Source organism: Oncorhynchus kisutch, linkage group LG22, assembly GCF_002021735.2.
Source record: "Oncorhynchus kisutch isolate 150728-3 linkage group LG22, Okis_V2, whole genome shotgun sequence".
Classification (NCBI taxonomy): Eukaryota; Metazoa; Chordata; class Actinopteri; order Salmoniformes; family Salmonidae; genus Oncorhynchus; species Oncorhynchus kisutch.
Genome location: NC_034195.2, coordinates 24,696,411 through 24,713,535, shown reverse-complemented (window position 1 = coordinate 24,713,535; position 17,125 = coordinate 24,696,411). Strand labels below are relative to the sequence as shown.

The window sequence follows — 17,125 nt, the reverse complement described above, 5'->3', positions numbered from 1 at the left end:
TTAACTGCCCTTTTCAGGGGCAGAACAATATATTTTTTTACCTTGTCAGTTCTGGGATTCGATCTTGCGACCTTTCAGTTACAAGTCCAACGCTCTAACCACTAGGCTACCTGCCACCCCATGTGGGAACTCCTTCAAGACTGTTGGAAACACATTCCAGGTGAAGCTGGTTGAGAGAATGCCAAGAGTGTGCAAAGCTGTCGTCAAGGCAAAAGGTGGCCACTTTGAAGAATCTCAAATATGAAATATATTTTGATTTGTTTAACACTTTTTTGCTTACTACATGATTCCATATGTGTTATTTCATAGTTTTGATGTCTTCACTATTATTAGAAAATAGTAAAAATAAAGAAAAACCCTTTAATGAGTCGGTGTGTCCAAACTTTTGACTGGTACTGTATATTCAGCATGACATTCATATGAGCATTATAATATGATTACAACCCAAAAGTAATGTGAAATGCACTCATAACATAGCTATGACAGCAATATATTTAGACTACTTTGCATTTGTCTGGGCTTGCTAGCAGTAGCCACTAGCCAGCCAGCAGACCTGGGTGGCGCATTACACCCTGGGAGTTGAAATGCACTCTTGGAATCGTAGTATCACAGTTTCTAAACCCAGAGGTGCATCATGGACAAACTGAAATGGTCCACCCACACAGACAGCGTGGTGAAGTAGGCACAGCAGCTCCTCTTCAACCTCAGGAAGCTGAAGAAATGTGGCTTGTCACCAAAAACACTCACTAACTTTTACAGATGCACAATCGAGAGCATCCTGTCGGGCTGTATCACCGCCTGGTACGGCAACTGCACAGCCCACAACCGTAAGCCTGAGGGTAGTGAGGTCTGCACAACGCATCACCGGGCGCAAACTACCTGCCCTCCAGAACACCTACACAGGAAGGCCATAAAGATCATCAAGGACAACAACCACCCGAGCCACTGCCTGTTCACCCCGCTATCATCCAGAAGGCAAGGTCAGTAGAGGTGCATCAAAGCTGGGAACAAGAGACTGAAAAACAGCTTCTATCTCAAGGCCATCAGACTGTTAAACAGCGACCACTAACATTGAGTGGCTGCTGCCAACATACTGACTCAAATCTCTAGCCACTTTAATTATAAAAAATTTGATGTAATAAATGTATCACTAGTCACTTTAAACAATGCCACTTTATATAATGTTTACATACCCTACATTACTCATCTCATATGTATATACTGTACTCTATACCATCTCCTGCATCTTGCCTATGCCGTTTGGCCATCGCCCATTCATATATTTTTATGTACATATTCTTATTCATTCTCTATGTGTATAAGGTAGTTGTTGTGAAATTGTTCGATTACTTGTTAGATATTCCTGCATGGTCGGAACTAGAAGCACAAGCATTTCGCTACACTAGCATTAACATCTGCTAACCATGTGTATGTGACAAATCAAATTTGATTTGATTTGATATGAGGCGCAATATCGTGAGACCTTCGGGAACACTGCGAAAAAGACCAAACAGACCAGAACGGGGTTTGGGATTTGAGAAGTCAATGAGAAAAGTGAAAAATGATTCTTTAGTGGTTCATTTTCTCTGAATCTAAAGGCACAACCTCGATTCCAGCCACTCTCTTAAATAGTTGAACATGTTTTAACTCCAACCTCGTGGAAGTGACATGTTTTCATTTTCTTAAAAAACAACATTATATTGAAGAAGTGCCTTTGATTTGACGGCAAGCACATGCGCGGTTCGGCGCGAGACAACCGACCCGATGACGTGTTTCTACTCATGTGCTTAGCTAGCCAACGTCGCCATGACGTCACCTACGAGTGTGATAGTGGATTATTATTGGAGAAGCAGTTTCTGCCTATCTTCATACTGTAGTCTTTGGTAGTATTCTGTGTAAAATCCATTGTATTTCTATGGTGTCAGTGCTAATGTCTATTATCTATCCTGTTGCTTAGTCACTTTACCCCTACCTATATGTACATATCTACCTCAATATCCTCTTACTATTGCACATCGAGTCGGTACTGGTACCCCATGTACAGTGGGGCAAAAAAGTATTTAGTCAGCCACCAATTGTGCAAGTTCTCCCACTTAAAAAGATGAGAGAGGCCTGTAATTTTCATCATAGGTACACTTCAACTATGACAGACAAAATGAGAAAAAAACAGGTGCCATTAATACAGGTAACGAGTGGAGGACAGAGGAGCCTCTTAAAGAAGAAGTTACAGGTCTGTGAGAGCCAGAAATCTTGCTTGTTTGTAGGTGACCAAATACTTATTTTCCACCATAATTTGCAAATAAATTCATTAAAAATCCTATAATGTGATTTTCTGAATTTGTTTTTCTCATTTTGTCTGTCATAGTTGAAGTGTACCTATGATGAAAATTACAGGCCTCTCTCATCTTTTTAAGTGGGAGAACTTGCACAATTGGTGGCTGACTAAAATCTTTTTTGCCCCACTGTATATAGCTCATTGTGTATTTATTTCTGTTACAATTTTTTATTTTCTATTATAAAAAAAATACAATAAAAAGTATTTTGCATTGTTGGGAAGGGCCCATAAGTAAACATTTCATTGTTAGTCCACACATGTTGTTTATGAAGTATGTGACAATAACAATTTGATTTCATTTTATGGTGTGTAGACTATTGCAATATAGAAGCTTCAGAAATGATCTTGTCGTTTTGGAACTAAACTATTAATTTAATACATTCCGTTATTTTCCTGTAATGAATCATAGTGTCACGACTTCCGCCGAAGTCGGCCCTTCTCCTTGTTCGGGTGGTGTTCGGCGGTCGACTTCACCGGCTTTCTAGTCACCATCGATCCATGTTTCAGTTTTGTCTTGTCTGTATTACACACACCTGGTTTCAATTCCCATATCATGTTCCTTATTTAACCCTCTGGCATACATTTCTGTTCTATCCGTGATTGTTGGTGTCTTTAGTGGTTGTTGATTGTGCTAGTGTGTATGTATGTTCCTATTTGGAATTTTGCTTGACTTTTTTTTGAGTAAACTCAGTTGTGTTGCTCAAAACCTGTGTCCTGTGCCTGACTCCGCTACATCTCTGCACCCAATCGCTGACACATAGATCAAATGCAGTGGTTCTCAAACATCTCCTCTGGGACCCCCAGACATTTCACAGTTCTGTTGTAGCCCTGAACTAAGTCACCTGATTAATCTAGCAAAGGGCTCGATGATTAGTTGACTATTTGAATCAGGTGTGCTGGCTGTGGAATAGTTCAAATACATGCAACAACTGGGGGTTCCCAAGGAGAGGTTTGAGAACCCCTGGTCTAAGGAATGTCATTTGAACCAATATTATGGCCATACTGTACATGAGCAAATTAAACCTGATATGTATCAATTTACATTTGAAAACAGTTTATATGTTATTGTCAAATTAGTCTCAGATATGGTTTTTCATAAGGAACATTTAAGATGTTCTTCTGTTATTTAATATGTTGTTTAACATTTTTTTTTATGAATATAGAATAGAATATATTCTATTTGTTATTTTAGTTCTACCAGTTCTTCATATTGTTCAATGTTTAAATAAATAAAACCCAGTGGTTATTCTGTGACTAGCTGATATGCTTTCTTTTTCTGCTGTGGTATCCTTTCGGTATCAAGTATCGTTTTGGTTTTGAATATAATTTTGGTATTGAATATCGTGATGTTTCACCTGGTATTCGTTTCAAACTCAAAATTCTGGTTTCGTGACGACATTAGTTCTGAGGCTTGACAGTAGTGCCTTCTACCTCAGTGGTTCGGCCCATGGGACAGTGTGAGCCCTGCTAGACTGTCACCTCTATTCTGTCTCCCACAGCCTGCTGACATTTCTAGTGCTTTGTGTGGTGTTTTTTCTCTCCATAGTCTATGATTGTAGTAGGTGCTGTTGCCCTCCATGCATTACACCTCTTTGACTGTAGTCTATGTAGGGCTATGTAGTGGTCTACCCATAGCCCTCATTCTGTAAGGAACATGTGTCTCCGCCCTTTTTCACACCACACAGCCCCCACCTCCATGATAACACTATAACACTATAACACTATAACTCTCTATCTTTTTCTCAATTCAATTCAAAGGGCTTTGTTGTCATGGGAAACATATTTTTACATTGCCAAAGCAAAAGTTCCAAAGGAATAGAGACATTTCAAATGTCATATTGTGTCTATATACAGTGTTGTAACGATGTGCAAATAGTTAAAGTACAAAAGGGGGGGAAAAATATATACATATGGGTTGTATTTACAATGGTATTTGTTCTTCACTGGTTGCCCTTTTCTTGTGGCAACAGGTCACACATCTTGCTGCTGTGATGGCACACTGTGGTATTTCACCCAATATATATGGGAGTTTATCAAAATTTGATTTGTTTTTGAATTCTTTGTGTGTCCGTGTAATCTAAAGAAAATATGTGTCTCTAATATGGTCATACATTTGGCAGGAGGTTAGGAAGTCTCTCTCTTTATCACTCTCACCTTCACATACCTCATTCATATAACTATACCATATCCTGCTCACCTTTCTGTCTCGTAACAAAGTCTAGCCACTATTGATTTAATCAGTATACTGTAGTATGCCACATGGAGGTGAGTCATGTTTGGGTGTTAGACATATCTGCATGGAGACTGAATGGTTCCATTGGAAGCCATTGGTGTTGAGTTACTTCTGGAATATTGATTGAGAAGTTGGCCTGTATTTGACCTCCTGACCTGCTTAATCTGGTTTAGATGGATGACTAGGAGTTGGATGTCATCCCAGTTGGATGTTATACCATTGTTTGTTTTCCCTGAGCCGTGAACTCTACCTTAGATACGGACTTAAAGCTTTCTTCAACAACCTTCAGATTTTTCGGAGTACTTTAATGGCATCTTAACAGTCTTGTGAGATTTCCCTTGTGGAACTACTTATGTTATATACACTTATTATAAGGGCACAGGGCAAGACCCAAATGCAGACACAGGAGGCAGATGGTTGAGCTCCAATATTTATTACGAAAAGGGGTAGGCAAAAGGCAGGTTGGGGACAGGCGAGAGTTCATAAACCAGGTCAGAGTCCAAACAGTACCAGGGGATAGACAGACTCGAGGTCAGGACAGGCAGGGGTTCAGTGAACAGGTCCAAGTCCAAACAGTACCAGGGGATAGGCAGACTCGAGGTCAGGACAGGCAGGGGTTCAGTGAACAGGTCCAAGTCCAAACAGTACCAGGGGATAGGCAGACTCGAGGTCAGGACAGGCAGGGGTCAGTGAACAGGTCCAAGTCCAAACAGTACCAGGGGATAGACAGACTCGAGGTCAGAACAGGCGAGAGTTCATAAACCAGGTCAGAGTCCAAACAGTACCAGGGGATAGACAGGCTCGAGGTCAGAACAGCCAGAGTGGTCAGGCAGGCGGATTCGGCGTCAGGACAGGCAAGGGTCAAAACCAGGAGGGCTAGGAAAAAACAGACTGGGAAAAATAGGAGCTAGGAGAAACGCTGGTTGACCTGGCAAAACAAGACAAACTGGCACAGAGAGAGAAGAAACACAGATAAATACACCGGGGACTAATGGGGAAAACAGGAGACACATGGAGGTGGGTGGAGACAATCACCAAGACAGGTGAAACAGATCAGGGCGTAACACTTATGCAGTTATTGTGTTATACTCTGATTTACCAAGTTAATTTCTCAAAGGACACCCCTTGTATGATATAAAAAAATTATTTACTAATTTATTTTGTGGTGTGGTTGTTGGGTAGGGGCTGCATGACCGACACTGAGATATTCTACCCAGTTGATATTATACTGAACACAAATATAAATGCAACATGCAACAATTACAATGATTTTACTGAGTTACAGTTCATATAAGGAAATCAGTCAATTGAAACAAATTAATTAGGCCTTAATCTATGGATTTCACTTGACTGGGAATACAGATATGCATCTGTTCACAGATACCTTAAAGAAAGTAGGGGCATGGATCAGAAAACCAGTCGGTATCTGGTGTGACCACCATTTGCCTCATGCAGCGCGACAGATATTTCGCATAAAGTTGATCATGCTGTTGATTGTGGCCTGTGGAACATTTTCAGCTTCCAGGAATTGTGTACAGATCCTTGCGACATGGGACCGTGCATTATCATGCTGAAACATGAGGTGATGGAGGTGGATAAATGGCACAACAGTTTGCCACAGGATCTCGTCACGGTATATCTGTGAATTCAAATTGCCATCGATAAAATGCAACTGTGTTCATTGTCCGTAGTTTATACCTGCCCATACCATAACCTCACAGCCACCATGGGGCACTCTGTTCACAAAGTTAACATCAGCAAACCGCTCAGCTACACGACACCATACATGTGGTCTGCGGTTGTGAGGCCAGTTGGCCGTACTGCCAAATTCTCTAAAACAACGTTGGACGCGGCTTATAGTAGAAAAATGTACATTCAATTCTCTGGCAACAGCTCTGGTGGACATTCCTGCAGTCAGCATGCCAATTGCACACTTCCTCAACAGTTGAGACATTTGTGGCATTGTGTTGTGTGACAAAACTGCACATTTTAGAGTGGCCTTCTATTGTCCCCAGCACAAGGTGCATCTGTGTAATAACCATGGTGTATAATCAGCTTCGTGATGTGCCACACCTGTCAGATGGATAGATTGTCTTGTCTTGGATTTGAATGTGTGTGCTGTAGTACAACACACTGCCCGTAATAGTGTTTAGACATGCATTATTAGATTGACTAACATGTAACGGTATCACAACCGGCCGTGATTGGGAGTCCCATAGGGTGGTGCACAATTGGCCCAGCGTCGTCTGGGTTTGGCCAGGGTAGACCGTCATTGTAAATAAGAATTTGTTAAGGTTAAATCAAATAAAATACGGAGTGTATAATGTGTGTATAATGTGTTCATGTATCTGAGCAACAATGGGAGCATGATGAGAGGAAAGAGAAATAAGAATAGTTTTAGTGAGGAGGGAAATGCCAATTGAGTCTATAGCCAGCGGGTAGATAATACAAATAGAGATGAGATTGGTGAGGAGGAAAAGAGTGAGCCGAGGTGGCTGGGGGAGGTATGCGTGTTCTGCTGGGGTAATTCTTTTTTTTTTTTTTAACTCAGTGTCTGTGTCCCTCCAAGGTCTGAGCACAGGCACTAAACATTCCACACAGCCAGGGGGAGAGAGAGGGCAAGATTCATTAACATAAGAAGAGGTCCTTCGACCAATCACAGCCGGGAGTGGGAACCGGGGGGTGTCGGATTACTGCGCATTCTTCCCTCCCTCCCCTGGCCAGAGACAGACAGCAAGAGGGAGTCGGGAGAAGCAGCGAAGGACAGACACAGAGAGAGAGAGATGTAAATGGGACAGTCTCATTCTTGCACTCTGAGATCACACTGCCAGAGAATGTGTTAGGATCTTCCCAAGTCCTTCTGCCTGGGAAAGAGACAACAGGGAACTTTAACTGGTGGCTAGACAGGGGCTGTTTCCAGGACCAAATCGCTGCCCTGTTACTCCTGTCTGGAGTCTGTTGGACGGACTCATACAAGAGGGCTGAAAATGAACTATCTGGTGAGTGTGTAATGTTTGTGTTTGCTGTTCCCATTGCTGTGTGAACACTTTTGTCAGGACATACTAAATGCCCCAAATGGGAAAGAGTAGAGATGTGGAAAAAAGAGAGGGAGGACAGCACACTGAGGGAAGAAAAGGACTCGAGTGGGGGGGAACTTGAGTTAACATGTTTTCTGTGTATCTTACCTTTTCTTAGTTATCAGCACAACTTACTTTGTTTGCTGTGCTATGCGTCTCAGAATGTGTATTGTGTTGTGTATTTTAGGTAGATGAAAATGTTAAGTTAAAATTCTACACACGAAAGGAGAAGAATAGAACACAAGTAAACAATCCTTGGTCTTTTTCATACTAGTTCCTGAACAAAGTTTAGTGTTATTTTCTGCTGTCCTGTATGGTTTGTAAAGGCCCCGCTTCTCTGAAAGGGGGAGAGTTGGAGGACTTAAGACGCTGTTAGAAGAAAGGGCTTTGGAACAGCCAGACAGGAGGGAGAGACATGGAGCTCCGCTGCTCTGGGCTGCCTCTGCTGACTCAGGAGAAAGTTGAAAGATGAAGGTTTTATAGAGAGAGTAGAGGGGAGAGAAAAGAGTGCAGTGGCCTGCTGCTGGAGTCTTTGGCAGTACCGTCCGTTCCTTGCTATTGTTTGAAAGTGTTGGCATTCTGTCAGCTTGTAGTGCTGTAATTACACAGGGGTTTGGTATTTGGTTGACAGGACCATACTGCATTTCCGTCTGAGAGGCTTATGCTCTTTAGCAGCACTGGGGCCGACCCCCTGGAGAGGCCTTGGATACTCCCGTTGTTTATCCCTTGGCCTGGGGTTTCACACACACATTAGAACACATGTAATTACAAAATCAACAAACACCACCGGCATTACCATATGTCTTTTAGACTTTTCCTAGTTGTCTTTAATTAACAATGACTGATTGGTGATGAGGTTATGTAGATGGAAGGTTAAGCCTTCATGTCTAAGAGATGTTTATTTCCCAGGTTGGCCTGGGTAATTATGGATGCCATTTTGAGAGAAGCCTTGTAAATGTGCTAGCTAGCTATCGGCTTGCTATTTCAGAAGGAGGGGTTAATTAAGCCAGGTGTGATGCTAGTTTACAAATCAGGGGTTCCCAAACCAGCGACCCCATTTTGATATTAAAAAAAACATTTGTGACCCACCATGTAAGTTATGTAATCAACAGCCAATGTTAACTTTAAAACATTTTTATTAATATGACAACCTACAGTATGTATGTGTTCCTGAGAGTTATCTTTCAGTGTTGTCCTAATATTTTGTAGCTTAAACCATTCAAAAGATAGAGCCACATTTGTAGGAAGAAAACAGAAACCATTATTTTTATTACATCTGCATCTAGCTGCTACCAGAGGTTACTGACTTAACCCTGGTTCTATGAACCAAACGCACATTTTCTCTCATGACCCCATTTTCAAATCAGGCGACCCCTAGTTTGGAAAACTCTGGTATAAATAGATTAAGTGGATTCCCACCATGCAGTAGTGACTGAGTGAGTAAGTGGGGGTGTCTGTGGGGGTCAAAGGAAGAGTGTCTCTCAGGCCTACAGAGAGCTCAACTGAGTAACTCGAAGGCCCTTGCCTCTTGCCCCTGTCTCCTAGGCCTGACTCATTTCTGACTGACTCACAGCCTCCTGCCTGCCTGGGTGCTGGGGTGGAATTCCCCCTATCATTCCCTGGGAGGTCTGGCAGTGAAACCCCTCACCCAGTCAGTCCCTTCCCTCAGAGAGATTATAGGTGCCACACAGTCACCGAGCGTAGTAATACCCACTGGGACACCAAGCGCCAGGCTGTGACTCAGCCCAGGTGTAGCAGGAAGGTTGATACAAGGAGGGTCACTCCACACTGGTGAAACTGTCAGGTCTGACGTGTCTGCACAACCAACCATGAGTCACAGGGTTTCAGGTATAGGTTATAAACAGATTATTTGTACACACAGACATGTAAAATATATACCAAACATGAACATATGAAGATGTTAGTGACTCAAATACAGTGCATTCGGAAAGTATTCAGACCACTTGACTTTTCCACATTGTGTTAATTTACAGCCTTATTCTAAAATGTATTAAATAATTTTTTCCCCCTCATCAATCTACACAAAATAACCCATAATGACAAAGCGAAAACAGCTTTTTAGACATTTTTGCAAATGTATTAAAATTAAAAAACAGAATTACCTTATTTACATAAGTATTCAGGCCCTTTGCTATGAGACTCAAAATTGAGCTCAGGTGCATCCTGTTTCCATTGCTGATCCTTGAGATGTTTCTACAACTTGATTGTAATCCACCTGTTGTCAATTGAATTGATTGGACACGATTTGGAAAGGCACACACCTGTCTATATAAGGTCCCACAGTTGACAGTGCATGTCAGAGCAAAAACCAAGCCATGAGGTCGAAGGCATTGTCCGTAGAGCTCAGAGATTGGATTGTGTCGAGGTACAGATTTGGGGATGGATACCAAAAAATGTCTGCAGCATTTAAGGTCTACAAGAACACAGTGGCCTCCATCATTCTGAAGTGGAAGAAGTTTGGAACCACCAAGACTCTTCCTAGAGCTTTCCGCCCGGACGAACTGAGCAATCGCGGGTAATCGCGATTGCTGAACCCAATGGTCACTCTGACAGAGCTCCAGAGTTCCTTTGTGGAGATGGGAGAACCATCCAGAAGGACAACCGTCTCTGCAGCAATCAGGCCATTATGGTAGAGTGGCCAGACGGAAGCCACTATACAGTAAAAAGCACATGACAGCCCTCTTGGAGTTTGGAAAAAGGCACCTAAAGGACTCTCAAACCATGAGAAATAAGATTCTCTGGTCTGATGAAACCAAGATTGAACTCTTTGGCCTGAGTGCCATGTGTCACGTCTGGAGGAAACCTGGCACCATCCCTACGGTAAAGCATGGTGGTGGCAGCATCATGCTGTGGTTGATGTTTTTCAGAGGGTGGGACTGGGAGACTAGTCAGGATCAAGGGAAAGATGAACGGAGCAAAGGACAGAGAGATCCTTGATATAAAATCCGGAGCGCTCAGGACCTCAGACTGGGGCGAAGGTTCACCTTCCAACAAGACAATGACCCTAAGCACACAGCCAAGACAACACAGGAGTGGCTTTGGGATAAGTCTCTGAATGTCCTTGAGTGGCCCAGCCCGAGCCCGGACTTGATCCTGATTGAACATCTCTGGAGAGACCTGAAAATAGCTGTGCAACGACGCTTCCCATCCAACCTGACAGAGGATGAGAGGATCTGCAGAGAAGAATGGGAGAAACTCCTCATATACAGGTGTGCCAAGAATGTATCGTCATACCCAAGAAGACTCGAGGTTGTAAATGTGATAATTCAGTTTTAAAGTTTTAATACATTTGCAAAATTTATACAAACCTGTTTTTGCTTTGTCATTACTGGGTATTGTGTGTAGATTGATGAGGGGCCCGATTTAATCCAGTTTAGAATTAGGCTGTAATGTAACAAAATATGGGAAAAGTCTAGGAAGAATACTTTCCGAATGCATACAGTACAGTGTGCTATCACTCAAATAATTATGTTGAATTTGTTCTGTTAGGTTCTTTGTCATGAAGGTGTCATCATGTAGATGCTAAACATCGTAATTTCATGGTGTTTTTCAAAGAGCTTTACGTTGAAGAAAACTACAGGTTTGAAACAGACCTTGGTTTGTGGCTGGCCTAATCTCTTAAACACAGTTCACCCAGTCTCTTCCGCAGATAGCACTGGCAGTATCTCTCTTTTCCCAGTTCAGCAGCCAACAACAGGGCCTGGGGGCACATGTTTTCTGCTGTAGTCAAACTGCACTCTCCCCAGGGCACCTGCTTTATGTGGGGGATAATTGGGCTTTACTGGAGGAATAGAGGCAGAGACGGAGGGAGTTCAGATAAGAAACCCGTTGCAGAGCAGAACAGCTAGCTAGGCCTACACCAGGAAAAATGGATTCTGCACAAAGCGCTGGCTTTTCAGCTGTCTGATCTAGTTACAATAGCGCTTGGCTTTCTCCTCACACAGCCAGGTTGGTTTGATGCCCTCAGGGCAGTTGAATGAGCCAGGGAATGCTGTTGTCAAAGCTAACAGAACAGAACACATATCCACTGATATTTTATCTAAACAGATTGACTGAGTTAGTTCTGTGAGGCACATGCAGATGCTCTAAAAACCTGTGGAGCTGTGCCACTTCTGCTTGGTTGAACCTTCCCATTCCATCCTAAGCAGTAGGCCTATCCTTATCATGTCTTTGTATTTCCCTTCCCCTGAAATGTATCAGAGTGCTCCCTGAATTCCTAGCCTTGTCTCTCACACCTAACCACTGGAATGTTTGGCTGAGGTCACAATGACGTTTCACGCTCTGGAAAATCATTGTATCTCTCCACTGTATCCCCACTCAAGGCTGTAATTTTAGGATTTATTGTCGGGCATTGAGAGTTCTGTACATGTTTTTGCCATTGCGACTGCCTGTGTTTATAGATGAGAGGAGAAATTGTTTTGGTATGTAGATAGGAGAAATCAGAACTGGGTGTCATTGTCCTTCCTCTCTCGCTCTGTGATTACAACAGTGGAACTTCTGTCAGCTTTGTGTGGCGTACAGGGTGGAGTTCCACCACACACTCACCGGTTAGCCTGTCACTCAGTCTTGTGCAATGGGCAGAGCTCAAGCACTTTGTTGTAGCCTGTAGCTCCAAGAATCAGAGATCTTTTCTTACCGCTGTTGAAACTTGACAGGGAGGAGGGGGTTGATGCTCTTTGTGTGTTATTTGTCTCTTTTTTTCCACCTTGAGAAGAGATGATTCATAATAGTGGCATACATTTTTAGCATGCTTTAGTGTGACTGTCTATTTGTGTGAAATCCTTTATTTGACTTGGCCTATATATTGTAGGTGTGACTGATAAGATTTGAAAGTATGCTATGTTGATTACCACCTTATGAACGAGTCTTTCGAGCTAGTATGAATGTCTGTGTTTGTATTTAGTGTGGCGTGTTGTAAGAAGGGGTGTTGTGACACCTTTGGATTGTGAGGTAACAGGAGAGGTGTATGTAGTAGTTGTGGAATGTTCCGATGAGGGGTCCGCTGAGAGCTGGAGCTCGTGGGAGACGGGTCGGGGCTCGTCCGGAGAACACCAAGGACATGGAGAGAGATCAAGGTGTAACACACCGACACATACACACATTCACTGGAATAACAACATCAATTCTAAAAAAATAGACATAATAAATGGAATTTACTGATATAGCCTATTTTCAACTAGGAGAGTGGTGTGCCTCTTTAACCTCTACGCTACCTTATTGTCTCTTATAGGTTATTTGTGTTAAGTCTTGTCCTGCAGGATTATTTTCCTGCGGCTAGACCCTGTTTGACTACTGTAGTTTATTGTTCACATTGCTTGCCTACAAATGGTCCCACATGGGCTTCTCGCTGGTCTTTTTATGAGGTAGACCCAAATTGTTGCTTGCTACCTTGTGGGAAGATGCCAATACCTCCACAGCAGCAGCAGCACATTGTGTCTGTGTGTGTCACAGCAGTGTCTGTCTCAGCTGATAAAGACCAAAACAAAATCCCCATTGGACTAACTGAGTCACATCTCTCCATTCCCTCACTCTGGCCCTGTTTTTCTGCTTGGCAGGCAGACAGACAGACAGATTGTCACGCCCTGACCTTAGAGAGCGTTTTAAATCTCTATTTGGTAGGTCAGGGTGTGACTACGGTGGGCAATCTATGTTTTCTATTTCTTGGTTGGCCTGGTATGATTCCCAATCAGAGGCAACTGTCTATCGTTGTCTCTGATTGGGGATCATATTTAGGCAGCCTTTTCCCACCTGTTGTTTGTGGGATCTTGTTTTTGTATTGTTGCTTTTGAGCCCTACAAGGCTGTATGTTTCGTTGGTTACGCTTTCTTGTTTTGTTGCTGGTTATCATTAATAAAAAATTATTAACCTACCCCACGCTGCATCTTGGTCCGACCATCCTTACAACGACGAGCGTTACACAGACAGACAGACAGACAGAGAGACAGAGACAGACAGTGTGTCTGATCCCTCCATCTGATACTGAGTCTGCTCCTGGTCTGTGAGTATGTCATATACCACTGGCTTACACACAGGCCTAGCCAAGGCTTTGCTGTAATTGTAGTCTGTGTACTGCTGCTATGCTGCTGTGAGCATCTGAAGAGTCAAAGGCTATGTACTTGCATGCTACTTAGCCCCAGAGAAAGCCAGTGACTTCTCAGAAGTCTACCCCCAAACCAAAAAATGAAAAGTTGACTTTTTGTAACCCAGTGGCATTGTTTGGCCAGGCTCAGGTGGCTAATGTGATTTAAGTAGCAGAGACAGCCTTGTTTTGTCTGCGGCGTCTATCTGTTTTAAACTAATAAAAACTTTCGATGACTGAGGGGGCGTTTGTTTAAAAGGGTGGGGGCTGGATAGGGAGAACAGAGAGACAGAAACAGCACAAAGGAGAAAGGGCAGAGTATTGTTTGCGAAAGACATGACTTATTGCTGTGATGCTTTGTAAGTCGAGGAGAGAGGGGCTTTCATAAAATGTATGTGCCCAAAGTCCTGTCTCCGTGGGACAAATATACAGTCGTGTACAAAACACACATACATTCTCTTGTGAGTTAACTAGTGTGTGTCCCACGGGGTCACGTAGAGGCAAAAGACAAAGACCACCCTGCCCTCCCCTCTCACGTGCACGCACACACACACACACACTTGCTGCCTTCCCCTTCACTGACCTTTCTGCACTGAGCGTGCTCAACCAGCTGCCACATTACTTCCTGCTCAGTGGCTGTCTGAATGGACACTGCAGCCGTTTCCTTCCCTCTCCCAGACCCACTGCACCTCTTTTTCCTCTCCCTCTCTTCCTGTGGATCTCTCTCCCTTTCCTTCATTTCTACCATCACTCTTTCCCTAGTTCATACCCTAGCTTCTTCAGCTTGCTGTTAAGTGTAAATGTGTAAGATCCCCATTCCATGACCCTTCTAAATGCAAATCAATGAACTTTTAGGCCTCTGGACTCTCTCTCTCTTCACCTCTTTCTTCTCCACTCTTTCTTTGGTGGAGTGATAACGTTTGCCTTCAGACTTTGACTCGAGGATGATGGGGGCAGGCTTTGATCTGCTATTACCACAGGGACCTCCACGGTGATGTGTTAGCATAGTGACTTAGCTGTACACAGCTAGAAAACTGCTGGACCCCCGTGACTCACTGTTGTCAGGTTTCAAAGGAAATGGAGCACAGCACAGACAGAGCCACTGGGTTAGTATGGCCACCTGAACAACATTGTTGTTGGAACAACAGATTCAAATGAGCCCTTGCTGTTTTGACTAGAGTTGGAGGTTGGTAGAATAGAAACAAATTGTGACCCGGCAGAGTTGAGTTTTCTAGACATGGCGATGTCTCCTCACCCTCAGCTGTGTCTGGGGCGGTTTGTACATCGTATATGCAATTTATAGTAGGGAGGGAGACTAGTAGTCATCTAGTTATTTACTCATACCCAATCAGAACGGCACATGAATCATTCTCTAAGCACTTCCTGTTTCTGTGGTTCAGAGTGAGAAAAACAGGGAGAGATCTGTGGGTGAGTTATACTGAGATTTGGCAGGCAGGCCTTCGGCTAATAAAGGCAAAGTTCAAATCTTGTGATGTCATCAGTCCTCTCTGTCCACTCCCTCGCTTCAACAGGAAATGAACTTATGACAGAGAGCAGCAGACAAAGCATGGCCGTCAAAGGAATCTCTTTCTTTTTGTCTGAAGGGAGAGATGGATGGAATAGATAAAGAGGACAAGCTGGAAAGGGAGAGTAAAGATAAAATGGAAGACTTGGCAATATGAGGCACCATGCTAACCTCATTGCCACTTAAACATATAGAAGAATTGATACTTCTGACTCTCATTCTATTCAAACCTCTCTGTTAACATCCTCTCTAAAACCATTCACATTTCACGTGGCCTTTTTGAAGGTAGGGATTACTTTAAACCATTTATCTGTCCACAGTGAGTAGAATCCATTTATCCATTAACACCAGCTGATTTGATACATCCCTGGTGGGAGAATCACTCTGGAGTCCTGGGAAAACTCAGTGAGTCTGAAGACGTAAGCTCTGCTGCAGTCAAGATGTTGCTGTGAGTAAAACTCATAGTATAATGAGCTCTTTCTACTAGTCTGAGGATCCCTCATTATTTCACAATCAGTGTGTGTGTGTGTCAGTGTGTGTGTTTATGTGTCTCTGCCTGGTCAGTGTGTGTTCGGCCTGCATGGTGACATCGCAGACAGCTTCTGGCCACAAGAGAACCACTCAGAGGCTATAGTAGGGTGTGGATCTGCCCGTCCAGAACCTCCTCAGGCGTGATGGGTCGTGGACTCAGAGCAGCTGTCCCTCTCCCATTACAAGAAGGCCATTCATCAGACTGTGACCGGGAGATAGGCCCTGACTGTCCCTCCAATAGACCAGCACACAGCCCTGCATTCATCACAATCCCAATATGCTCTGAGTCAATCCCTGAATACACATGACGCAGACAGCGATGCATCACATCACAGCAACCCTCACTCAGCACGGGGACAATTCTGATTCCTTACGTTGACTACATATAGGGAACATCTGAACGTACATTAACATTGCCATTACCGTCAGGGTAATGTAATAGCACAATAATCACACATGTTTATAATTGACCATATCTGGCACACAGAGAGTAGGCAACCCAGGGTCTGTTGTAATTGTCTCTATCTGGCAGTGGAACAGGGGTTTTTGATATCTCATCATAAAACTGAAGGAGCCAGGGTGGGGGATGGTACATTTCTTACCTGACTGGGATTCAGGCAGCACAAAGAATGTGGGACATTTTATTTCTGGTATTGAGCACCTATGTGTGTGCGTGCCTGCACGTGTACGTGTGTGTGTGTGTGTGTGTGTGTGTGTGTGTGTGTGTGTGTGTGTGTGTGTGTGTGTGTGTGTGTGTGTGTGTGTGTGTGTGTGTGTGTGTGTGTGTGTGTGTGTGTGTGTGTGTATCTGTATCTGTATCAGAGAGAATGACCGAGAGAGGGGGGGTTGTCAGGTCAGGGTGTGTTATAATGGGTTTTAGACGGGGGAACCTTCCTGACAAGACGACACCATATTAATAACTACACTGTGAGCAGAGGCACACTATCTCCTGCCTTGAACCCCGCTCCCCACACCCAGTCAGGCTCGGCACAAACATCCTTATCCCAGTGATAGTCAATCTGGGCTGGGGAGGGAGCGAGCCATGTGCAAGCGGGCGGGAGACAGAGCGGGAGCTCTCTGGGCACGTAAAGGATCAGCCCTGTGTCCTGTGTGGCATTGCTCCTCGGTAGAGGCCTAGACAGATGAATAGGAACAAGGAATGAGAGGCCCCTCTGATTAATACGGCAGTATTGACTCTCACTCTCTCTTCCTCTCTATTAAACACAAAGACACTAAGTTGGACAACGGGAAGCCAGGCAATAAATCAGGAAGTGGAGGCTCCTCACAATTAACTAATCAGACTTAGTTAATTTAGCTTGGGGAC

General features: G+C 43.6%; 1 protein-coding gene across 4 annotated transcripts in view; it reads left to right on the top strand.

Annotated features, from left to right (window-relative positions):
- Positions 1-17,125, top strand: part of LOC109867161 (breast cancer anti-estrogen resistance protein 1-like) — a 125,584-nt gene that overhangs the window by 66,731 nt on the left and 41,728 nt on the right. For 2 of the 4 annotated variants that reach the window (XM_031801493.1, XM_031801491.1), the window contains exon 1: positions 7,287-7,567. The exons of the other annotated variants lie outside the window; for them this stretch is intronic. In XM_031801493.1, coding sequence (XP_031657353.1) covers positions 7,556-7,567 — 12 coding nt within the window. In that variant the 5' untranslated portion in view covers positions 7,287-7,555. Of the gene's footprint in view, positions 1-7,286; positions 7,568-17,125 lie in introns of those variants that run through there. 4 annotated transcript variants of the gene reach the window in all.